Consider the following 26,462-nt stretch of genomic DNA (forward strand, 5'->3'; position numbering starts at 1 on the left):
CCAGGTGTCTAGAGGCTCCTATACCTCCTTCCTGATGATGGCAGTGAGCAAAGGGTATGGCCTGGGTGGTGACTGTCCTTGATGACAGAAGCTGCTTTCTTGAAGCAACACTTCTTAAAGCTCTCCTTTATGGAATGAAGACTGATGCCCATGATGGTGATGTCCAAGTTCACAACTCTCTGTAGTCCGTTCCTGTCCTGCGCTTTGCACCTCCGTACCAGACGGTGATGCAATCAGTCAGAAGGCTCTCCATAATACACCTGTAGAAATTTTCAGGAGTGCAGCCGCTGGAGAGCCTTCTTCATGATTGTATTGAAGTGATGCCCCAGGATAGATCTTCAGAGATGTTGACACCCAGGAATTTCTTATCCTCTCCACTGCTGACCCCTCAATGAGGACTGACTGTGTCCTCCTGCTTTCCCCTTCCTGGTTCACAATCAATTTCTTAGTTTTCCTGATACTGAATGCAAGGTTTTTATTGTGACACCACTCAACGAGCTGATCTATCTCCCTCCTGGATGCTTCCTCATTGCTATCTGTGTCATCAGCAAATTTGTAGAAGGCATTTGAAATGTGGCTATTCAAGCAGTCATGGGTAGAATAATGGGCTAAGCATGTGTGTTGATTGTCAGTTTGGAGATATTGTTACCGATCCACACTGACTGTGGTCTTCCCATCCAGTTGCAGAGGCCCAGATTTTGAAGCTTGCTAACCAGTACTGATGGGATGATGGCGTTGAAGGCCCCTGCCCCTGAAGCACCCTTGACAACCAGTGGCACTTCAAAACTATTCAGGTTCAAATACACGATTTAAAATAAATTACAAATGACAAATTTCTGAAATAATTAGAAACATTAAACAAAAGTAAAATATATATCTTTTTAAGATTCCCCTTTGCCTGCCTAATCCACAGGTTCAGAATCAGAATTGAAATCAGTTTTGATTCTGATCCCACCAGGTCAGAGATCCGATCCCCAAGCTCAATGTTGGGGAATTTTCAGCAAGACTGGGCCCCCTGCTGGACTCTGTGTGAAGTTCAGCTGCAAAGCACAGGGACAGATGCAACTGCCGCCTGTGAGTCAGTTTGATAGAATTCCACACTGAACAGTGAGGGCACAGAAAGTAAAATATAATGATGTTTCAACAGCTGAGTGTCACCAGTTTGGGCGGTATGGTTAGTGCAGTGGTTAGTGGAATGCACAGCACCAGTGTTCGGGACTAGGGTTCGAATCCATTGCCGTCTGTAAGGAGTTTGTATGTTCTCCCCATGTCTGCATGGCTTTCCTCCAGGGCCTCCAGTTTCCTTCCACTGTCAAAAGTACCGATGGTGTAGGTTGATTAGGTGTAATTAGGCAGCATGAGCTCATGGGCCAAAATGGCCACGAGCATGCTGTATGTCTAATTGAAGCAGTTGACTCCAGTCAGCACAATTTTCCTTCATACCTTGCAAAAGTCTATCTGATCATCTCTCTGTGGAATCAGTGAAGTTAAACTGGTTTTGTCAGTTACAAACGTTGCAAGAGGAACTCAGTGGGTCAAGCAGACTGAGGTTAACATTTCATTTCTTGGCTTTGTTGGAAGAGAGAAACCTCCCTGCTTCTGTGAACAAATTCTTGTATTAAATTGGCAGCCGAGAGTTCCAGCTGGAACTTTCATACAATTTCTTCATTAGAACTTTTCTTGCATGTGAAATGTTAATACTGTTTAATTTTCCTTACTTGTTGAGTGATTCCAGCGTTGTTTTTTTTCCATTTAAAATGTGTCATTTGCATCCCCTTTCCATGATTAGTACCTTCTCATTATTCTGAAAAGGGAAACCATGGCCAGCAAACATTGGTGGGAGTTATACACAGATCCCCAGTGGCAGGACATTATCTGAAGCAGGTTCTGAGAGGTGTGTAATCTTTGATATTTCGACACGCACCACAGTAGCAGGCCCTTCCAGCCCACAAGCCCATGTCACCCAATTACACCTGATTGATTTACAACCCCCTACATTTTGAAGGGTGGGCGGAAACCCACGCAGATTACAGGAAGAACATACAATGCCTTAAAGGGAATGTTGGATTTAATCCCAGTTCGCTACCAACTATTGCGAACTGTGCTGCCCCAGTAAAGGCAATACAATAATAACGGGGGTTTTAATTTGCATTTAGGAATAGAACATGGAGATCAACTTCATGGAATGTGCAATGCTTTTCGAGATCTTTCTTTGGCTTGGCTTCGCGGACGAAGATTTATGGAGGGGTAATGTCCACGTCAGCTGCAGGCTCGTTTGTGGCTGACAAGTCCGATGCGGGACAGGCAGACACGGTTGCAGCGGTTGCAAGGGAAAATTGGTTGGTTGGGGTTGGGTTTCTCCTCCTTTGTCTTTTGTCAGTGAGGTGGGCTCTGCGGTCTTCTTCAAAGGAGGTTGCTGCCCGCCGAACTGAGGCGCCAAGATGCACGGTTTGAGGCGATATCAGCCCACTGTCGGTGGTCAATGTGGCAGGCACCAAGAGATTTCTTTAGGCAGTCCTTGTACCTCTTCTTTGGTGCACCTCTGTCTCGGTGGGCAGTGGAGAGCTCGCCATATAACACGATCTTGGGGAGGCGATGGTCCTCCATTCTGGACACGTGACCTACCCAGCGCAGTTGGATCTTCAGCAGCGTGGATTCGATGCTGTCGGCCTCTGCCATCTCGAGTACTTCAATGTTGGTGATGAAGTCACTCCAATGAATGTTGAGGATGGAGCGGAGACAACGCTGGTGGAAGCGTTCTAGGAGCCATAGGTGATGCCGGTAGAGGACCCATGATTCGGAGCCGAACAGGAGTGTGGGTATGACAACGGCTCTGTATGCACTAATCTTTGTGAGGTTTTTCAGTTGGTTGTTTTTCCAGACTCTTTTGTGTAGTCTTCCAAAGGCGCTATTTGCCTTGGCGAGTCTGTTGTCTATCCCGCTGTCGATCCTTGCATTCGATGAAATGGTGCAGCCAAGATAGGTAAACTGGTTGATCGTTTTGAGTTTTGTGTGCCCGATGGAGATGTGGGGGGAGCTGGCTGATGGAGGACCTAAGTTTTCTTCAGGCTGACTTCCAGGCCAAACATTTTGGCAGTTTCCGCAAAACAGGACGTCAAGCGCTAAAGAGCTGGCTCTGAATGGGCAACTAAAGCGGCATCATCTGCAAAGAGTAGTTCATGGACAAGTTGCTCTTGTGTCTTGGTGTGAGCTTGCAGGTGCCTCAGATTGAAGAGACTGCCATCCGTGCGGTACCGGATGTAAACAGCGTCTTCATTGTTGAGGTCTTTCATGGCTTGTTTCAGTATCATGTTGAAGATTGAAAAGAGGGTTGGTACAAGAACGCAGCCTTGCTTCACGCCATTGTTAAAGGAGAAGGGTTCTAGTATGTGCAATAAGAAAGGTTATTCAGTTATCTGGTAATCACAAGCAACTTAGGGAAGAGTTCTTGTATGGTAAAATGTTGTATGAGGATTTAATCCAAGTTGAAATTTGAGCCAAGCATGAGTTGGCTGTGGTTAATTTAGAAACTCCTTTCAGAGGTAATAACAGGTAACATTGGAGAGAAAATTCAAAATATACAATTAATATAAATTACGTTGAGACACAAAAACCCAGCAGGAAAATTATGTCAGCTATAGCTAAATAGAGAAGTTAATGATGCTTTTAGAACAAAGGAAATAGCTAAAAAGCAGGAAGGGTAAATTTTGGGAAAATCATAGAATTCTATCAGAGAGAACAAATAATTGATTTGGAAAGGAAATAAAGAAAATTAGAATAATCCAGCAAGATGTAAAATCTTGATATAAAAAAGCTGCCAACGTGAACTATAGTCAGACAGAACAAAGGTGCTCAACAAAACAATGACCCACCGTGTCGTCTCCCTAATATAGAGGAAGCCTCACCAGGATGCAGTGAATGACCTCTACAGATACAAAGTGTTGGTTCACTAGTAAAGACTGTTTGGGGCCTTCTCATCTCTTTGCTGAATGCGGATTCAATCAGATTGTGTGGAAAAGAATGCAAAGGCCCTTGCTATGGTTCATCCCTAACAGCAGTGCGACAGAGGACTCTGATCTATGGGGTGTCCCCAGGGATGCACACAGAGTCAGACATCCAGAGCGGCTGGAAAAGAAGATCTACTCGGTGAAAGACTTCATGATTTTGCAGCACATGGCATTGTCGGTGAGGAAATGCTGCCGACTGGCACATTCCAGACTCCGGAGAACGTATTGAGGCACACACACTGAGGTTTGGTGCATCCAACACGAGGGCGGTGGAGAAGGACCACATTTTAGAGTCCTCTCATTACTGGGCACGGATGGGCTGAGACAGAGGGGAAATCCCTCAAACATCAGGGGTTGGGAGGAAGAGAGAAGCAACAAGGTGGTAAAGGTGTAAATGGAATCTAATGTAACAAGGCACAGTGACAAGATGTACAGATATGAAGGCAAAGGCGGGAACAGAGTCTGAATTGTTTTCTATTTGTAAATAATTTATTGTGAATAAAGTCTATTTTTGAAAAAAAAAGTGTGCGGGAGGTTTAAGCCATCACAGTGGTAGGTACCAGAGGGATGATGAGTGGGATGAGGGAGAGAAATCCCAATGGAATGCAGGAAGGGGAAGATGTGTCTGCTGGTGAGATTCTATTGTAGGTGATAGAAATTGCACAGAATGATATATTAGATGCAGAGGTCAGTGGGATGGTAGGCAGGAACCAGGGAACCCTTAAAGATGCAGCTAAGGCCTGTTAATGGCAGTAGATGGGATGCACGAAAACCAACAAGGTCGGGTTGAGCTCTCTGAGCCCTTCTCCATTAAAATGGCGTGAAGCAAGGCTGCGTTCTCGCACCAACCCTCTTTTCAATCTTCTTCAGACCTCAACAATGAAGACGCTGTTTACATCCGGTGCCGCATGGATGGCAGTCTCTTCAATCTGAGGCATCTGCAAGCTCACACCAAGACACAAGAGCAACTTGTCCATGAACTACTCTTTGCAGACGATGCCGCTTTAGTTGCCCATTCAGAGCCAGCTCTTCAGTGCTTGACGTCCTGTTTTGCGGAAACTGCCAAAATGTTTGGCCTGGAAGTCAGCCTGAAGAAAACTTAGGTCCTCCATCAGCCAGCTCCCCACCATGACCACCAGACCCCCACATCTCCATCGGGCACACAAAACTCAAAACGATCAACCAGTTTACCTATCTTGGCTGCACCATTTCATCAGATGCAAGGATCGACAACGAGATAGACAACAGACTCGCCAAGGCAAATAGCGCCTTTGGAAGACTACACAAGTCTGGAAAAACAACCAAATGAAAAACCTCACAAAAATTAGTGTATACAGAGCCGTTGTTATACCCACACTCCTGTTCGGCTACCGGCATCACCTACGGCTCCTAGAACGCTTCCACCAGCGTTATCTCTGCTCCATCCTCAACATTCATTGGAGCGACTTCATCTCCAACATCGAAGTACTCGAGATGGCAGAGGCCGACAGCATCGAATCCACACTGCTGAAGATCCAACTGCGCTGGGTAGGTCACGTGTCCAGAATGGAGGACCATCGCCTTCCCAAGATCGTGTTATATGCCGAGCTCTCCACTGGCCACCGAGACAGAGGTGCACCAAAGAAGAGGTACAAGGACTGCCTAAAGAAATCTCTTGGTGCCTGCCACATTGACCACCGCCAGTGGGCTGATATCGCCTCAAACCGTGCATCTTGGCGCCTCACAGTTCGGCGGGCAGCAACCTCCTTGGAAGAAGACCGCAGAGCCCACCTCACTGACAAAAGACAAAGGAGGAAAAACCCAACACCCAACCAACCAATTTTCCCTTGCAACCGCTGCAACCGTGTCTGCCTGTCCCGCATTGGACTTGTCAGCCACAAACGAGCCTGCAGCTGACGTGAACATTACCCCTCCATAAATCTTCGTCCGCGAAGCCAAGCCAGAGATTATATATATATATATATTTATATTTATATAGAGAGTACATTTCAGATATCCTGGAGTGGAAGGTCCCATCCTGGTAGCAGATGCAGCCGAGGAATTGAAAGGAACAGAATCCTTGCAGGCGACATGTTGGGAAGAGGTATAGGCAAGGAAACTTTGGGAGTTGGTGGGTTTATAAAATATGTCTGCCGATAGTTTTTCTCCCAAAATAGAGAGAGAGAGGTGAAGGGGAGAGTTATGACAAGTGGACCAATTGAGGGTGGAGGTTAGCAGCAAAGTGAATAATGTTGAACACATCACAGGTGCAGTGTAATAGTGGAAGAGTTGAGGAGCCTCACTTGTGGACTGCCACATAGATTATTCTATTTGTGATATTCATCACTGTCACATTTTGTCAATTGATATTTGGTACATTTTATAATGTTGACATTTTCTCCTCTTCACCCTAGTTATGCAGGTGGAAAGAAAAAGTTTGAAAACCACTTATGTGCACAGTTTCGTAACTCCAAAGGAAATGGGCCAATGCCAATTTTTCTCAAACAAAACATTTCAGTAATAGGGTAGAGAAGTGATTCTCAACCTTCCCTTCCCACACACATACCACCTTAAGCAATCCCTTAATCACAGAGCACCGAAGGAATAGATTACTTAAAGTGGCATGTGTGTGGAAAGAAAAAAGTTGCAAACTACTGGATTAGGCTTCTGGTGAACTGTTACAGCTTAGTGTAAAAAGTTCAATTTCAAAGATGTACAATCCCTAGGTTTCCTTATGGCAAATTGAGGTGATGTAGGAATTGTGAAACTTCTATATTTCAGCACAAAGGGTCAACTTCTGATCTACATTACACACAGAGCATGGATAAATTCAGTTATTTTCCTATGATCGTTTTATGCAAAATTGGGTATTATCCATCCATTAACCCTTTTAAAAACATGTACTATTAAAATACCAGGCTGGAACAGGATTGAACTGGCCAATCATAACCTTAAAACATGAACTGTTTCTCTTTCCAGCCGGAAGATGGTTTGCATTTTTTTTTAAAAAAAAGCTTTATTCTTTGAACCCGCATGGGCAACAAAAATGGAAGTTAAAAGTTAAAGGATGAGCCTTCTCCAAAAAGGGTTTTCAGAATTTTTCAAGCAAATTCCTTACCACAAATATTGAGATAAAATAAGCTGAGAAATACACTTTTTGAGTTTTTTGTTCTTTGACTGTGGGAAGAGGCCAAAGACTTGGGCAATAAACAGATATCAATTATAACAAGCTTACTAGAAGTTCAAGCAAAGATGTAGCAATTTCAAACTGCACAATTATTATTCTTAAAAAAAATACACTTCACTAATAACCAAGCTCTGTCTTTTTAAAACTGGATTAAACATTGTCAAGGCAGAAGCTGAAGAGTGGTAGTGAATGATCGCTTCTCAGACTGGAGGCCTGTGACTAGTGGTGCGCCTCAGTGATCGGTGCTGGGACCATTGTTCTTTGTCATCAATATCAATGTGCTAAATTGGATAAGCAAGTTTGCAGATGACACTAAGATTGGAGGTAATGTGGACAGCGAAGAAGGTTTTCAAAGCTTGCCGAGGAATCTAGTCCAGCTGGAAAAATGGCAGATAGTATTTTATGCCCACAAGAGCGAGGTGTTGGATTTTGGAAGGACATACACGGTAAATGGTATGGAACCAAGGAGTGTGGTCAAGAACTACTGCTATAAGAGGAGCAGAATTAGGCCACCTATCAAGTCTCTTCCACCATTCAAATCGTGGCTTACATTTTTCCTCTCTTGCCTTCTCTCCATAACCTTTGACATCTTTACCAATCAAAAATGATCAACCTCTGCTTTAAATACACTCAGTGACTTGGCTTCCACTGACAGGCAGTGAATTCCAGATTCACAATCCTCTGGCTAAAGAAACCTTCTCAACTCTGTACTCACAGGATGAACTCCCCCCCACCCCGCCCCACCGAGGCTGTGCCCTCAGACTCTACTCTCCTACTGGAAACATTTTCTCCACATCCACTCTTATCTCGCCCTTTCAGTTTGGAATACTTCAATGAGATCCTCCCCTCCTTTATTCTCCTGAACAGGCCCAGAGCCATCAAACGCTTCTTACATTTTTTTAAATTTCCTTTATTCTTGTCAAGCTCCTCTAGACCCTCTCCCACACAAGTACATCCTTCCTTGGATATACAGCTCATATTCCAACTGTGATCTTACTCACATTTTGTAAAGCCTCAGCATTTTCTTGTTGCTTTTATATTGGAGACCACACTACCACCACCACCTCTTTCTTCCCCGCACCCCCCACCAAGCCATACCATCTCAAATTGCTACTGACAGCCTGCAAGGTAACTTCAAGGGAATCCTACAGTTGGATTCTTGGGGCCTCTGCTTTTTGAATTCTCTAATTCACTCCCCATTTAGAAAATAGCATTCTTCTTTACTCCTCTATCAAAGTGCACGTCACTTCCCTATTCCTTATTCTATCAGCCACTTCTTTGGCTGTTTTCCCAGCCTACCCAAATCCCTCTGCAGATTCCCTACATCCAACATTATCCATCCCTCCACCAATTTTCACATTATCTGCCAACTTGGCCATAAAACCATCTAAATCATTTACAGTGTGAAAAGTAGCAGTCCCAATACTGACCCCCACAGAACACCAGCAGAAACCAGTAGAAGCCCACTTTATTTCCCAAACCAGTATGGATTTAGATTCCAGGAAAAAAGATTGTGAACCAAAGGGGCTCAAATTTGTTAACAGCTAATATTTTATTAGAAGAAATAACTTAGGTGGGTAATAGAGAACATTTAAAAAAGTGGTTCTCAACCTTTTTTCTTTCTACTCACAAACCACTAAGTATTCCCTATGCCATAGATGCTCTGTGATTAGTAAGGGATTGCTTAAGGTAGTATGTGAGTGGTGGGGGCGGGGCAGTTGAATCCTATTTTAATCCTACCTAATTGGCTCGTTATGTGCACGGTTTTATAACTCCAAAGGAAATGGGCCAATTACATTTTTTCTCAAGCAAAATAGTTCAGTAACGATTGGGTCTAGAGCAGTGATTCTCAACCTTCCCTTCCTACTCACATCCCACCTTAATCACTTATTAATCAGAGAGCATCAAATTCATAGGGATAACTTAAAGTGGATGTGAGTGGAAATAAAAAGTTGAGGACAACAGGTTTAAACACATGAACTGATGAAGAGTAGATCACTGGATTAAAAGATCACTAGTGCAAAGTTCTTTCCAACACAGAAAAAGTCGTGAAGCTTAGGAGGGAGGAAGATGTTGAGAAATGTCAATTTTTAATATTCTCAACTTTTAGGTCCCATATCCTGACCTATGAAGGCAAACATGCCATACAACCCAGGGAAATTATGGATTCATTCGCACCGTACCACTTGCTGTTTATACCCTACCGTGACTTGGCTTTGCAATTTACATCACATTACTCAAGTGGGGATTAAATTCCATCTGCCAACATTTCACCCGACTTTCCATCCGATCCCTATCCCACCGTAACCTTAATTTGTTATCTTCCAACACATTGTCCGCAGTTATTCTCACATTTAGATGCAAAATTCTTAATTTGTGTCATAAGGGTCCTAAAACTGAACCCTCTGGTACACACTTCCAATCAGAAAATTAACCTACCACCACTATCTCCTATCAAGCCTATTTTAGATCTAATTAGCAACTCACCTTGGCTCCCTGCTCTTGAAAAATGAATGATCAAGGTGATTGTTTTAAACAGTTCAATGGTGGATGCATTGTTTAATTTGTCCTGGAAAAACTAATGTCTTTCCCTTAGCTCTGATCAGAACAAAACCCTGAATATATAGTACTCTTTTCCAATTTCCAATTGTTAGAAAATATATTAAAGGAAAATATCCCCTTCATTGCTGCAATTTTATAGATTTGGAAAAACCCATGTCGTTGGCAAAGTGATAACCATATAACCATATAACCACTTACAGCACAGAACGGGCCAGTTCGGCCCTACTAGTCCATGCCGTAGCAAATCCCCACCCTCCTAGTCCCACTGACCAGCACCCGGTCCATACCCCTCTAGTTCCCTCCTATCCATGTAACGATCCAGTCTTTCCTTAAATGTAACCAATGATCCCGCCTCGACCACGTCTGCCGGAAGCTCATTCCACATCCCCACCACCCTCTGCGTAAAGAAATTTCCCCTCATGTTCCCCTTATAATTTTCCCCCTTCAATCTTAAACCATGTCCTCTAGTTTGAATCTCCCCCTTTCTTAATTGAAAAAGCCTATCCACATTTACTCTGTCTGTCCCTTTTAAAATCTTAAACACCTCTATCAAGTCCCCTCTCAATCTTCTACGCTCCAGAGAAAAAAGCCCCAGTCTGCACAACGTTTCCCTGTAACTCAGAAATCAATTTTTTTGGATAAGCTACAGATTTGTTTTAATCTCAAATAACAAAAGCAGTTCTGTTCACGCCTTGGTACCACAGAAGCCTAAGAAAGGCAATGGATTCTGTTATGAGAACATGAAAAGTGAAATCAGTTTTTACTTTGCAATATGTTCTTTATTTTCCAGTTTCGGATGTGAAAAGAGCCATTAATTTTTAATTAAATACTTAATAAAGCAAAAGTATTTACACATTCATTTAAACTGTAATCAATGAAGGATTCATTCTTGTTGATAATTACAAGCACCTTATGAACTCAGGAATTCTATAAATACAAGAGACACTGCTGCACTTTATCAAAGACAGCAGAAATAACATGGCATTACATTAGCAATATTGCAAAACATTTATTTACAGAACTGTCCTAAAGCTGTTCTACATTAAGTAGAATAATCTAGGAACTGTACTGTGTTACGTTTTGTCTAATTAAACTGTTAAACTCTTACTGATTTTTAAAATCCACTACAGGCTTGTTCAAGGCTTTTTATACAACTCATAGGCATAAGAACAGAGGAGTCCACGGGCCTGGGTGCCCTGCCCCTCAAAAAAAATAGCATAGGGAAGCCAAACATATATATCCTGGAATCCCTAAATTTGTTTGCATCGTTGGCGATTTAACACCAAGGCATCCACCATTTTTTTAAAAAAAATCAAAAATCCCCACCAATTTCCTATGCCCATGACAACCACCTAATTTGAAGGACTGTCTCAATAGCCCTAATTTTCTTCTAAATATATTGTTAGACATGAACTGTTGATGTTAAAAAATAGATAAAACCTTGAAGAATCAAGGGTTTATTGAATAGACATTCTCAGAACAAAGCACTTGATTGTGCAAATACTCAAAGGACAGTCCTTATCTGCCTAATGCAAATTCATCACGTGACTGCATGTCAATAATGATTCCTAATTGCCTTCCGACTCTTCTTCAGCTTCTTTTAACCAAGTGAAGAAAGTGGTTACAGATTTCAAAGCTACTCCTTTTCCTTGTTGCTCTGCTGGGTCTTTACTGGATTCCCATTTGTAAAAGGCCTCTTCAGATATAACATCCTCATCATACAAAACATCAAAAAATGTCCTAAGTAAATCTGCAAAGACAGAAAGAGAATAACATAAACAATTTACAGCACGGAAACAGGCCATTAGGCCCTTCTAGTCTGCACCGAACCAAACACCCCTCTCTAGTCCCACCTCCCTGAACAATGCCCATAACCCTCCATCTTCTTCTCATCCATATACCTGTCCAACCTTTTCTTAAATAATACAATTGACTCCGCCGCCACTATTTCTCCCGGAAGCTCATTCCACACGTCTACCACTCTCTGAGTAAAGAAGTTCCCCCTCATGTTACCTCTAAACCTCTGCCCCTTAATTCTTAACTCATGTCCTCTTGTTTTAATCTTTCCTCCTCTTAACGGAAATAGTCTATCCACATCCACTCTGTCTATCCCTTTCATAATCTTAAATACTTCTATCAAATCCCCTCTCAACCTTCTACGCTCCAAAGAATAAAGACCTAATCTGTCCAATCTCTCCCTATACTCTAGATGCTTAAAGTTATCCAAAAACACTCCTGCAGATTATCACCGATGGAATAGATTACTTAAAGTGGCATGTGTGTGGAAAGAAAAAAGTTGCAAACCACTGGATTAGGCTTCTGGTGAGCTGCTACAGCTTAGTGTAAAAAGTTCAATTTCAAAGATGGACAATCCCTAGGTTTCCTTATGGCAAATTGAGGTGATGTAGGAATTGTGAAACTTCTATATTTCAGCACAAAGGGTCAACTTCTGATCTACATTACACACAGAGCATGGATAGATTCAGTTATTTTCCTATGATCGTTTTATGCAAAATTGGGTATTATCCATCCATTAACCCTTTTAAAAACATGTACTATTAAAATACCAGGCTGGAACAGGATTGAACTGGTCAATCATGACCTTAAAACATGACCAGACCATGATAGTACCCTAACCTACCAGGTTTAGATCAGGCTCCATTGCATAGACCCAGTTCAGCATTTTACTTCAGTTACAATGATTGCTCAACATTACCAGTTCATGAATGGGATGTTTAACGTTGCTATAGTTACAGTAATGATTGGGTTGGCCCGGGAAAAATTTTTTTTTTGCCAAGACTGGATCCGCAGTGGAACCCTTACTGCAGATTTAGGCAGCGAGTGCAAAATTCCAAAGTTGTACATTTGCTTTGGCACGTGTCCTCTTTATTGCTAAAATTAAAATCAGCTGTTCACTAATTATGTGGAGATCTGAAAATGTATTCATCAAATTCAAGTTGAACACATGACCATGGAAAATTCTTTCAAAACCATATACAGGTCACAGGTAATTCTTTTGTCAAAATGGACCTTTGTCAGCTTTTGCACTTTTTTAACTGCAAATTTTTTTTCAAATGGCACTAGAAAACTAGATTTAGGGTAGTCTTATACAGCAAGTATAACTCAAAATCTACACTGGAAGTGGAAATTCTTGGGGTCAATTGTATGCCAGCATATAGGGTAACCAAAATAGCACTGATTTGTCCAAGGCCTAAACTTGGAATACGTGGGGAGTGTATCAAGGACAAGTGCCCAGGTAAAAATATCTTGCACAACGTAATGCAGTAAAATTTCAAAACCCAGGGAGACTGACATTCAACAGCCATGAAGAAACCAATAAACCATCAGGATGGAAGTTCACTTTTTGTTTAAGGCCTTCCTCAGAATTCAGAAAGCATGTAGAAGATCGATTAAAAGGTGCAAAACCAATACTGTACTTACTTGGTGGTTGTTCTAATACAGCCAATAAGGCCTGAAGAGCATATAGTGCCTGCAGTTCACGCTGGGGATCGGAATTCAGGTATTTTAACAGGACTTTTACTCTATTTTGGACAACATCGACATCCACACGAATAGGGTTTTCAACTAGAATGGGCAGGATGGGAAAAGAATAAAAGCTTAACAAATTACAGTGGATTTTTTCCCCATAAACATTTAAAGACAAATCAATGGTATACTTACATACAACAGCAGAATGGCAAATAGTCTTCATTAATGCTCTGATGAAGAGTGGTGAAATAGTTTGCTTTTCATCTAGATTAGCCTAGAACACATTTTATTTGGTTAAATTACTGATGTACTTTATTTACATAACATCGACCACTTTGCTGAACTATAGATCCTGCAAGACTGAAATTTCCCACTCTGAATAATGAACACAAATTTTCAATATTTAACTCATATGCAGTTTATGGGAAGCCAATTCACTTACGGGATGGCACGGATGGCGTAGCAGTTAGTGCAACACCTTTATAGCGCCAGTGATCAGAACTGGGGTTTGAATCCCGTATCTGCGTGGGTTTTCCCAGGGGATCCGATTTCCTCCCACTGTTCAAAAATGTACAGGGGGTTGTAGGTTAATTGGGTGGCACAGGCTTGTGGGCCGGAATGGCCTGTCACCGTGCTGTATGTCTACATTTAAAATAAAAATTTACAAGACTGAAAATATTGCCTATAATTCCCAATTTTTTAAAAATCAACACCCCCCCTCCTCCCCAACCAAAAGATCTTAGAAATAAGATAATAATGTAGTAAACTTACCTCAATCCAGTCAAATATTCTTTGGTTCTCAGCTTTCTCTTTAATTAGTTTATCAAACTGTTCACACAGTTGATCAAAGGACATTTCCACTTTGCTAGGTGTCACCTCATGAATAGGTTCATTTCCCAGAGTAAATTCAACTTTCTACAAGTAGATAAAATTGAAGTTAATCATTTTATTCTAGTTATTTGATCTGCCCAATTGATTGCCATCATCAAACTTCTGGAAAACCCCTAATAGACTGATTTTACATCTGTTGTTTCCCAATTTTGAAGGACAGGGGAAGATGATGAGCCAGTTAGTCCACTGTCAGCTGTCAGAAGGGAAATGTGGATAAAGATTGATCAATCAACAAATTAGCAGCATTAAACCAAGGGAATTTAAAGTTGGCATGACTGAACTGGTTAAGTACCCCAGGGATCAGTTAATGACAAAATAGGTTGAGTGCAATGTGTCCGAGTTAACTGCTGACATCGAAGGGAATTTCAAAAGCAAATAAATGGCCAAACAAGAAAATATGAATATCCAGTTTTGCAGAAAAGACTTAAAGGGTGCAAAATGATTAAATGTAGGATTGCTACGTGACTAGTATGCCCTAGTGTAATAATACAGCATATATGAACAATGGTCTTTAGTGTAAAGAGGATTTGTTAATAAAAAAGAAGCCTTGCTGCAGCTACATAATTTATTCCTGGATCTTTCATGGAAAGATAGCAAGAATAAGGATCTTATTTAAACGAGGATTCCAAAGGGATATGGATTGTAGATATACCTCACGAGTGAGTCTATGACTGGCGGCTCAGCATCAATGATAAGGGAGCATTAGCTACATAAGAGGTAAAGTCAATTTTATAGCCCAAAAAAGGCCCTTCAGCCCAACTTGCCGATGCTGATCACTGTCTTCCTGAGCTTATGCCATTTGGCCCATATCCTATGTACCTGTTCGAATGTCATAACTGTTCCAAGCTCCTCTACTTTAGAAGCTTGTTGCAATCACTTACCACCATGTAGGTGTCCTTCAGGTCCCTTTTCACCTTAAACACATGCCCTCTAGTTTTAGATGATCTTCTTTCTGGCCCCTGATGACTTTCTAAAATTCCCTTCGGTTAAAAAAAACAATGCCCCAGCCTATCCAACTGTTACTCCCATCAACATTGTCATTCTCTTCTGCCATCTTTCCAGCTTGGTACCTTTCCTATAGTTGGATGATCAGATTGCACACAATACTCCTCCAAGCTTGGCACATCTTATACAGTTGTAACATCTTCCAAACACCTGTAACTCAACGTACTGGCAAATGAAGGCAAGCATACCAAGGACCTTCTACACCACTCTATAAAGTGTCTCCATCACAAAGGGATTTCTTTTGTGATTTTGGAATCTTTGAAATTTCCATCCTCAAATCACTGAAGTACTTCATGGCTGATCTTGACATATTTTAGGACTGTAGAAAATCTTGGATTACAAAGATCAAGTGGAAAAACTGATCAATGTTTTAAAAAAAATACTTCCCTGACATTTGGAGACAAGGTTAAGTAGAAGGAAGAGTGAGCCATTTGGACCTTTGGGCCCACTCCACCATTCAAGGCCTGCTGTTCCACCTCAATACTAATTTCCTGTATTATTACCACATCAAATGACAGAAGGAGAAGACAATGAAAAGAACTGACTCGGTAAAATTTCTTGTTTATTTTTATTAAGTGACAACATTGTTTAATGGGTTTAATGCATCTTATAGATTGAACTTTAAATAAATGGGAAAGGGAGTGAGGGAGGGAGGGAAGGGAGGGGGGAAAAAGGGGGAGGAAACGACACTGTATATATTTAAGAAAAATGTCTGTATGTATCTTGGTCAATTTGGTTTATAGTGTGAAAAATAAAAAAATTTAAAAAAAAATTGCATCTCAAAATCTATCAATGTTTTGAATTAAACCAGCAACAAGTCTTTACCTCTCCAGGACAGATTCTAATGGCTCAGCACTGACTGATGAGAATTCTTATTTCAGTGATGAAGATCCTATCCCTTATTCTAAAACCAGGGCCCTAGAATTATACACCAATGAAACCATTCTCTTTGCATCTAGCCTATCAAGCCAATTATTTATATATATATATATATTTTTTTTTTTAAATGCATCTCTTCTCAGATGGCATGGTGAGCACAAATGCTATTCTAGTGCAGCAACCCAGATTCGAACCTGGTGCTAAGGATTTTGTACGCTCTCTCATTATCTGCATGGATTTCCTTCCATCCTTCAAAATTTGTGGGGTTTGTCCACTAAGTGGGGTATTTGAGCAGCATGGGTTAGTGGGCCAGAAGGGCCTATCACCATGCCATATTATTTAATTATTTTTTTAAATAGAGAATACATTCAGTTTACTTAATTCCATCTTGTATGGTAAGTCTATCTTTGGAACTAGTCCAACTGCACTTTAATGCATTCTATGGGAGATGTTACTGGATAACTGCAAGTATTTGGTCGATGGGACATGGAGGCAAATGTGGAAAGATGGTGTTGGAAATGTATTGGCAATTAACTGTGAACTCTTAATTTAGTAGCGTTACAGATCTTTATGAAGGAATCTCAAAATTGTTCACAGCTGAGAATATCAACATAATCAAAACTAGAAATAGTCATGAAGCAATGGAATCGTCCAATTAGGAAAGATGATATCAACAATAAATGCCTTAGAACAGCATGTGGATCAGCATTCTCTTGCCCCAAATGTAAACCGTGGATAACTAATTCAATTAGAAAATACCTTCTCAGTGACAAATTTGTTAATATCCTCTTCCTCAGAAAGAAATTCCTTCCAACTCAGACCTCCATCCCTCCACAAAGAACCTGCCTTCTTTCGGCTCTGCAATAATAAACAAAATAATTTAGAGAACCGTGAAATTATTGGGTTGTAAAGTAGGTACATAGATAATAAATGAAATTACCATTCCTTTACAAAGTAAAATCAGAAGATCAGCAAGTAGAAGCCCAGCTTTTTGAATGGCCATCAGCGGCTTGGCTACTTCTCTGTCAGAAAAAAGATTATTAAGAAGCATTAATTTAACCAAAAAACATTCACATGCATGGGTTTTATCAACTTTACGAGGTTTAATGAGGAACATAATATTCTGAAAACTTAAGATATACAACGTCATGGTCATCTTAAAAAACCTTTCTGGAGATCATTGACAAAACTAGCTTTTGTCATCCTTTATCTACTCTCAATGGTAATGATTAACAACTCCCTTTAAAAACACACACACAGAGTGACAGACACAGTGACACGCACAAATACACACACTTTTTAAAATATAAAGTTTCAGATAATAATCACATTGTAAATTACAATGTTACCTGAAAAGCTCTGCCATTGGTATGGCTCCTTCATGGAGCATGTGAACAATTAGTTCAGCAAGATATTGCCATAGATGTGGAATATCAATTTCCATATCTTCAGCTATTTCAAGGGTATCACTTAACCTGTGGTACACAACAATACGAAAGTCATTAATGTGGATCAACTAACTAGAAACATTGTGCCTACTGCACACGCTGGATAAAAACTACACAGTGACCTACACCTTGGTCTAAATTCTCCATCACACACAAAGTATAACCTCAAAATTACCAGCTATTCATGCTCAATAAAAACAAGTGCAATTATCAAAGCTAGAAAGCGAGAGTGGATGGAGGGCAGGAGCAGCAGGGTGGAAACAGTTAACAGAACATTTTGGGTAAAAATTAAGAGATTAACCTCTATGAATCTTGCACATCAATAGTGTATATATGAATCCATTCTTACCCTTTGTAATACTGTTGCTTTGATAGAGTGCCAGCTTTTACAAGTTGGTACAAGAGCAAACCCATATGCTCTCTTGCTATTGTACTTCTCTCCAAAGTTGACTCAACCCCAATTCGAACAAAGATATGCAGCATGTTGGGTGACTCTAGTTCCTGTACACATTGCAATGCTTCCTAAAGAAAATTAAACAGGCTTACAGGCTTTCAATTTCATTTCTGAACTTGTGCAAAATATTGTTATAGAAATGTGCCAAACTTTCTAATTGCACAATATTAAAAATACCCTCTGGCATTTTTGAAGATTAGCTGAAGTAAATGAATATATCATTATATTAAAAAAAAACAGTATTAGAATATAGACCATTACAACTTATTTTTGGTGAAAAGAACATAAAACAGCTCCAATTATTCCCTTGAACCTACCCCACTATTCAAGAAGATCATGGAAAGATCAAATCTCAGGCTCAACATCACTTTTCCATTTTCTCCCTACCTTGTCATTCCTGTGCAGAAAACCTTGTGGTTCCAATGAGATTAACCCACACTCTATATGTCAGTAAGTTTAGACCCAATCTGTTTGACCACAACTCATTCATCTTAGGAATCTAGTGAACCTTCTCTGTGCATCTTTCATAACATAAAATGCTCTATATGTTCTTGCTACTTGTAACAATTTAATATGCCTAATTCATGATTAAATCTACCATGATTATTGTAGTACTTGAAAAAAAACTGATTTAACAATGGGCGTGTTTGATAATCAACTGGAAGGCTGCAGACATGGAGGCGCTGATATTTTCTCTGGCACGTGTCAGTTCATGAATTGCCAATTAGTGTTATTACCTTTTCCCCTCCATCTCATGCTACATTGCTGTGGCCTACTGTGGAATCTGCCTTGAATAATTTTTTTTACCTCAGAGAACCAGCTAATTTTCAAGTCACCGATTTGGCGAATTAAACAGGATTTGCCACTCATAAAAATTCACAACAACGGGGTAACACTTGTGCTCACCTTCATATCATTGATGTGCAAATATTCCTCAATGATGGCCTTGGATTTCTTCTCAAGCTCTTCCTCAGAGAGAGCAGGTTTGTCAGATGTTTTAGATACGGAGACTGGTTCAAGCTTAACTGCTAAATTGAAAATTAGAGTAAGTTTTTAAAACTTGTGGAATGGTTGCCCAACAAATTAAATGTTTAAATTTCAAACAATCTGCTCTCTTAAAAGCATGACCTGCCCGTGTTATTTGCCAACCTACACTGAATGTAGCTTACAATATCTATGTGCACATGAAATGTAAATTACTCAAGAATATTGCTAGGTTGAGTTTTAGATCATTTTTCAAGTACTGACATGCATCCATCCACTATATGGCTTCGCTTTGCACAAGATTAAGTACTTGAGCTAACTGCAAACAGCTGAATTCTGCTGCTGAGTAAAATGCATTGAAATTCCTGGAGAACACAAATAATCATCCAAGAGTTAAATCAGCTGATAAGATTAGTGATGGAGGATGTTACACAATGTTCTCAACTATCTGGTTGGACAGGTAAACGAGAAAACATTATTGGCGAACCCAGTCATTCATGGCAGAAAGGTACAGCACTGTGTCAATGCTCAGGGAACCAATCTTCCACTGGAAAACTGTGGGTATTTGAAGTGCACTCCAGGAAGCAGATAACTAGCAAACTCGGGGCAAAGGATTTCTCTTTGATACTTCATCTTCTTTCAAATAAAAGCCCGTGTTCCTGACCTCTTTCTCCATGAAAGTCCTTTATTTCATACACAAAGAATGCCCGTCCCATTGTGCTCCAATCATCCAAAATCTATTTAAATAATTCCACTCAAAATTCTTATTTCCACATTGTACGCCATTTGTTGACCCATCAAGAAATTATTTTATACAGTTGGATAAAAGCAGATTATTATCCAACTCTAAAGTTGCTAAGAATTCCAGTAGAGCTGAAATGCTCCATTAAATGCTGAGAAAAATGGGTTGTCCCAACAATGGACAATGAATGTACAAGCTACAGCATTGTAGAAGCAAATGCTAAGCTCACTGTTAATATCATTTTGACAGGGACACAACCCAAGAACATGCAATTCTGGAAGTACCAGTTATCCATTATTAATCATTAGAATGTGAAGGACAAACTAGTTTTATGGAATTGTATTCCAAGTGCCAAATAAGTACAAAACTTCAGTAGCAATGGCAACAGTCTTGTTAATAGCTCCAAAATTAACTCTGATAACTTGCCAGGCTCTTTACTTCGATCTCTTGCATGTCCTCTGTCTCTTTCTTCAGTCATACTGGCTACACGTCTTACTGGCTCTTGAGAGTTTCGTCGTTCTCGTTCCCTACTTCGGTCATCCACTTCTTTGCTATAACTTCTCTTGGTAAGTGGAGGTTTATTGCGGTCGCTCTTCTCAGATTTCTCAACCCGATCACTTTTGTCACTCTTCTCACTGCGTTCAGTTTTATCAAAGCGGTCACTCCTCTCACTTTTCTCAGAGCGCTCGTTTCTTTCAAGCCGGTCTCCTCGCTCACGATCAGCCTTTTCACTTCTTTCACGACTTGAACTGCCCCTGTTGGCACCCAACAAAAAATAAAAGATCCAAATTTAAAGAACTGCAGATGAAACTCCATACCTCAGCACATACAAACCAACCAAAAATTGCTTAAAGTTTGAGTGACCTTTTCATTAAAATGACCTATATATAACAACGGTTTTCTCCTCAGTATGGTGGTGCAATTTAATATCCCAAAACAAAACTGTTTTATTTTGCACCTTGGAATTTAAAGTACCTTAACAGATTTATTTCAATCCAAAAAGTATTGTTTTGCAACTGGAATGACATCAAGTACAACACACAATGCTTCTCCTCTGAGTCATTGTTGATTCAAGTCTCACTTCACAGAATTAAACAGAAGAAAGCAAATAAAATCAAAGACTGAACTTCAGGAGTGCTGAAAAAGATATTTTTACAAGATATGAAGCAAGACATCTTTCAGATTAATTTAAAATACTCTCATGGCATTATATCTGGCAATGTTAAACAAAGATTTTGTCCTTCGCATCATTTTAAGGGAGCTTATTACACAATTTAAATATACATTGTATTTACTACCACACAGACATTTCAAAAGATTTGTTGATTGTGTACCACAATAAAACAAACCAAAGTCAAAACAGCAATGTGGAAATAAAAATCTTTAATTAAAATACTAATTATTTTGCAGACTTTCAGCAAAATTAGAAATAATTTACTGGTGTCTTGAGCATTATGGCTGCCCGGGTTCTGGAATTTTATCAGAACTACCTAAAAAACTTTCTCCTACAAAAATTGCACAAAGTATAATCAATATTCTTTTTGGATTTTTTATACAAAAGGCTCAACATTATGAAAAATTATGCTTCACGTTATTTTTCAAAATCGCGATAGAGGAATGCAACCACCTGTATTTTTCCAAATGATTAATTTCAAAGTGAAGTCAGAAAAAAAATTATTTTTTAAATTTATTTGAAGAGTACAATGGCAGTTTGGCATTAAAATATAGTACTTAACAGATTTTGAAAAGTAAATCTCCAATAATCAATATGATCAACTTGCCTGGGCACAACTCTTCGTGCATCAAAATTATCTGTGGATGAAGATTGCTGGAGAGCTGAAAATCTATTCAACGTGGCTGTGGCTGGCCGTCCTGAATCTACACCTAAACAAGCAAATAGAAAGTAGCTATAGATACTTGCAGTTAACACTTTGTAATAGCTGTTAAATATTTCTTGTGCTGAATTTTATCACAGTTATTGATTGAGGATGCCACAGATTTGAGTGATTAATTTATGAAGGTTACATCAGCTTAGGTTACATTATTTGGAGTTTGAATGAGTAAGGAATAACCAAAACATGTTTAATTATACAGAAGTCACACTTCCCAAGAGGAAGCACAAACTTTAAAATAGCTAGGATATCAAGGAAAAATGTTTCCATACAAATTTGATCATCTCACTCCAAAGGCTATAGATAATTTAAATTCAAGTAACTATGTACTCTGGGATATGCATTCAAAAGTAAATTAAGACAGTTATGCCAAATGTTTTGACCAAAAGCAATTTACAAATCTTTTTCAGTTCAATTTGTGCGTCACCCTTCAAAACATTAAGCCACAATCTGACTTAGCAGCCACAGTAATTATTACTCCCCAGACAAATAACAGAGTATCTCCCTTGTAAAAAGTACAACTATTTTTCATGTAAAACCAAGTAGCAAATCAATCAGGAAAGCTACTGAGTTTGTCATTCTTACCAAAGGTGTGATAAGTATTAGAGCAATACTTGTTACAAGGCAGAAAGCAGCTGGTTCATCGAGACTTGCCAATAACAACTATTCCCTCTCCTTACGTATCTACAATTTGCTCTTTAACATTCCTTTATAAACTCCCCTTCGATTCTACCAACTACACTGGTGGTCAACTTATGTTTTATTTATGACCAATCAACACATCCTTGGGGTTTTTAAGAAAACCACAGGACCCGTTGGAGCCCCATAAATGCACAGACAATAGGTGTAAGGATGAAACAGGTACTTGAAGGAGTAAAGCATAAGCACAGGCTACACACTAAAATAAAGACATTACTGGTCTGCCTGCAAAATCCAAAAAAATGTCTATGAAACATTAGCTGCTTTGGAATAAATTAAAAATCAAAATTAGAACAAAAATTGGCAGTTCAGCAAGGCTTTGACTATACCAGTAAATTTGCTTTCAGACATCTTGTATGTTGACATTAATGCAGATGATAAATCTATTGCTGGGCAAATGTTGTGTGACTGAAAAACTACACACACACACCAAATCTTCTTATAACCCAAGCAATGATGTGACAAATTTTAAACTGTTTTGATATTGAAAAAGATGACTTTCTTACAACATTCTTCATCTTGAAGTTACCTGCATCACTAGATTTGCTTCCAGATCCACCACTGCTTCCTTTAACCCAGCCTCCAAGTCGACCTGCTGGCGCCAGCACTTGATTGTTGTAATCCATGGTGCCAGCCTATTTAAGAAAAAAATATTTTGAGTGGATGGTATCATGGTAAAGAATTCACACTTCTGAATACTACTTATATGTGATCTTTATAATGCAAGTTACATTTCCATAAAGAAATATCTTACCTTAGTAAATTTACTTAGCCTACTGGTATCAATGGGCCTATTACTTTTGGCAACTGGTACTGTATTCCACCCTGCTTCATCAGTTCCTTGACTTCCTCTACCACCTACAAACAGCAATATTTTATAATTGAAAATTATTTGCCATAACCAAGAAGGCCAAGTCAAATTACACACAAAAATGGAGAAACAAGAACTGCGGATGCTAATAATCGAAGAGTAAATAATGAGAATCTGGAGGGACTGGTGGCAGCATCCACAGAGAAATGGTCAGTCAATGTTCTAGGATGGAGCCATTTATTGACATTAAAGCGGGAGGGGAACGAGCAAGCATGGGGTGAGGGCAAGAGGTGACAGAATACTAGACAAAAGATGGTTGAAGAGGATTTGGCCCAGATAAGAAAGGAGATGGGTAGGGGTAGAAATCTTAGAATGGGAGTAAAGGAGAGAATTGCAGCAGTGGAACCAGATTGGAGTGGAGGAGATAGTCCCACAATATGGGAACCATCAGCTTGGAAGTGGTGGATCACTTGGTGATGAGATGCATGAAGAAATGGGAGATTAATATCCTGGTGATGGTTAGTGGGGTATTGGTCCAGGGCAGCTACTAGACATCCCGGAACAGCCATGTAGACTCTACAAAATTTTTCCTTTTCCAGCTGTTTGCTGGTAAATTTGGGATCGGTGCAGAGTGAATGGAGGTGGGGTAGAGAGGTCAAGATGGTTAATATCCTGTTACTAATTAGAGATGAAAGGGTCAAGCAGGAAACTGATCAAGGGGCTGGTCATGGGTGGTTGGGTCTAGGAGAAGGGCAAAAGGGTCTTCACTGAGATTCCTTGACAGGAAAAAAAAATGCACAGAGAAAGAAGCGTTCAGCATTCTGGTGGGCCACGGAATCCATTTATGTGACCGCATCCCCCATGGTCACGGCCACCACACAAGACTGGTGTTGGGGTGCCTGCTAGCCCACCTACTTCCTCAGACCCTGGATGCCTCCTGCTGCTCTGACTGCTTCATGTTTATCTTATCAAGCTTCCAGTGTTTTGCATTGGTCGCCCTGCTCTTCCCCTGCCTATTATCCTGCCTCACCAAGCAATCACCCTCAGACCTCCATTTAAAATCCCACAACCCCCTCCCTCATCCATCCCCCTGCCTCCCTATTTCAAAGCCCTCTTCCCACAACTTTTTAATCCCCTGGAAACCTCCATGCTCTACCATGAATTTTCCAATTTTAGGTAATTCCAATCCTGATCTGGTTCCAATTCTCCTTTTCCCCTCCACCAATCATTTCCTCTATCTCCACCTCTATTGCCTTCTCTAACCCAGTATCAGCTTCTACCCAGCCTCTACTTTTTTTGCTTGATATCTTCCCGTCTCACCTTAGTCCAAAATGTCATTCTCAATGGGGGCCACGGACTGAAACCATAAAATGTTTTAATTCTTTTTATGTAGTCAGTAGGTGAGAAGCACAGAAGAAACCAATTCAACTTGACTGCTTCACAGGGAAGGAGATCCATAAAATTTGAGCAGAGTCCTAAGTGGGGTGGATCCAAAAAAAGGTCTCAACCCAAAACAATCACACACCACTTCTCTCCATGGATGCTGCTTGACCCACTGAGTCACTTCAGTTTTTCCATCATATGCAAGCCTGGTTCACAGCTTTCTTGCACCATGAGCAATACTCTTTTGGGGCTACATGTGCAATTTAAACAGAATTCAAGAATGCCATGATTCCAACAATGCCTTTAAAGCCAACAAGTTCTTTTATCCTTGATCAGATCATACTCCATAAATCTATGCAAGAGTTTTCATGTGCAATTCAACTTTGCCAAAGTTGGATCATTACTTGAATTGGTTCAGTCATTTAATTAATGGGAAGTACTTTGCTCAAGATATTCAGATCTTGAACTAAATCCCAACACTATGAAAATGTAGCAAAATATTCAAATTCCAATGACATTAAGTTGACCTACAATCCAGGTTATATACAAAAAAAAGAACGTTTGGTTGCACTTGAAATTTATGGAATCAAGATTCTTGATCCAGAATAGTGTCTGTGTGCGCGCGCGCACACACACACACACACACATATATATTTACACACAGGACTGAATATAGATTACACACAAGTGTTACTATTAAACACACCTGTACTGCTACTGCTACCAGCACCTCTCCTTTTATCTTGCTTGGATAGCAATTGTTGTTGTACTCTTAAATGCTGTTGTTGTTCTTCTATCTGAGCTTCCCTGTGTATCTGGTCTAATGTCTTGGGTCCTTGATCACCTCTTCGAGGCACCCAATTATTCTGGAAACAAACAAAAATTATATTCCACAAATAATATGTCATTTTCTATTCCATTATCCAAAATATCCAGTGCCTATGGTTTCAGGCAAAACAAGCCAATACTCTTGTGAAAATATACATCTTGACTTACTTTCCCATACTTTGCAAATATTATTGAACAGAAACATTGGACTTTACTGAATTTGTATGCACTGAATGAAGATGTACAATTTGTAACTGATGCTTTTTTAAATTTGAACCAATCAAATGAGAATATAATGGTAGGAGGGGACTTTAACTGCTGTTTGGATCCACTGCTGGATAAATCTCCAAAAATTGTTAAGAAGACTAAGATGGCTAAAAGGGTGGTAGAAGTGATGGAGGAATTAAATTTGGTTGATATATGGCGACATATTCATCCGACAGAGAAGGATTATTTGTTTTATTCTGCTTGTCGTGATTCATTTTCTAGAATAGATCTTTTCCTGATTTCAGCTCATCCACAGGGAAGGACTGATTATGCAGAATATAAAAGTAGAATATTGTCAGATCATTCTTTATTGTTCATTTCTTGTAAGATTGCTGAGAAAGTTGAAAGAAATCATCGTTGGAGGTTTAATGAGATGTCACTTAGACCACCTGAATTTGTTTTGTTTTTAAGAGATCAGATTACATTTTTTTCTGGAGATAAATGAGGGATCAGTACAAAGTAAATTTACATTGTGGGATGCTTTGAAAGCATATTTGCAAGGTCAAATTATTAGTTACACGGCTAAAGTGAAAAAGCAATATACAGTGGAACTTTTGGACTTAGAGAAAGAGATTGCAGATTTAGAGAAAAAATTTCAGGAAAATGCAACGGAAGATAATAAGATACAGTTATCTAATTTGAAACTTCGTTATAATACAAAGCAAACTTATAATTGAAAGATTGCTTTTGAGATCAAAACAGTGGTATTATGAATTAGGGGAAAGAGGACAAAGTATTGGCATGAAAGTTGAAAATTGAACAAACTTCTAGAACAATTAATGCAATACGTGGAAATTCAGGTGTCACCTATAAACCACAGGAGATTAATGAAGAATTCCGTGCCTTTTATCAAGTATTCATCTGAAGGTAATGTGGATACTGAACAAATAAAATTGTTAGATACTTCATTTATGGATTTTGAACTCAAAGAGGCATTACAATCTATGCCATTTGG

General features: G+C 39.7%; 1 protein-coding gene across 1 annotated transcript in view; it reads right to left on the reverse strand.

The window, feature by feature from the left end:
- Positions 1-10,492: 10,492 nt before the first annotated feature.
- The window catches only part of eif4g1a (eukaryotic translation initiation factor 4 gamma, 1a), a 73,938-nt gene continuing 57,968 nt past the window's right edge, over positions 10,493-26,462 (reverse strand). The window contains exons 20-33 of the mRNA XM_069897096.1: positions 25,119-25,278; positions 22,973-23,076; positions 22,748-22,853; positions 21,409-21,511; positions 20,054-20,382; positions 18,808-18,926; positions 17,797-17,969; positions 17,349-17,474; positions 16,940-17,021; positions 16,759-16,857; positions 13,996-14,139; positions 13,417-13,498; positions 13,177-13,320; positions 10,493-11,485 (exon numbers count right to left, since the gene is read on the reverse strand). Coding sequence (XP_069753197.1) covers positions 11,304-11,485; positions 13,177-13,320; positions 13,417-13,498; positions 13,996-14,139; positions 16,759-16,857; positions 16,940-17,021; positions 17,349-17,474; positions 17,797-17,969; positions 18,808-18,926; positions 20,054-20,382; positions 21,409-21,511; positions 22,748-22,853; positions 22,973-23,076; positions 25,119-25,278 — 1,953 coding nt within the window. The 3' untranslated portion in view covers positions 10,493-11,303. The remainder of the gene's footprint in view (positions 11,486-13,176; positions 13,321-13,416; positions 13,499-13,995; positions 14,140-16,758; positions 16,858-16,939; positions 17,022-17,348; positions 17,475-17,796; positions 17,970-18,807; positions 18,927-20,053; positions 20,383-21,408; positions 21,512-22,747; positions 22,854-22,972; positions 23,077-25,118; positions 25,279-26,462) is intronic.

This window comes from Narcine bancroftii, chromosome 9 (genome assembly GCF_036971445.1).
Source record: "Narcine bancroftii isolate sNarBan1 chromosome 9, sNarBan1.hap1, whole genome shotgun sequence".
Classification (NCBI taxonomy): Eukaryota; Metazoa; Chordata; class Chondrichthyes; order Torpediniformes; family Narcinidae; genus Narcine; species Narcine bancroftii.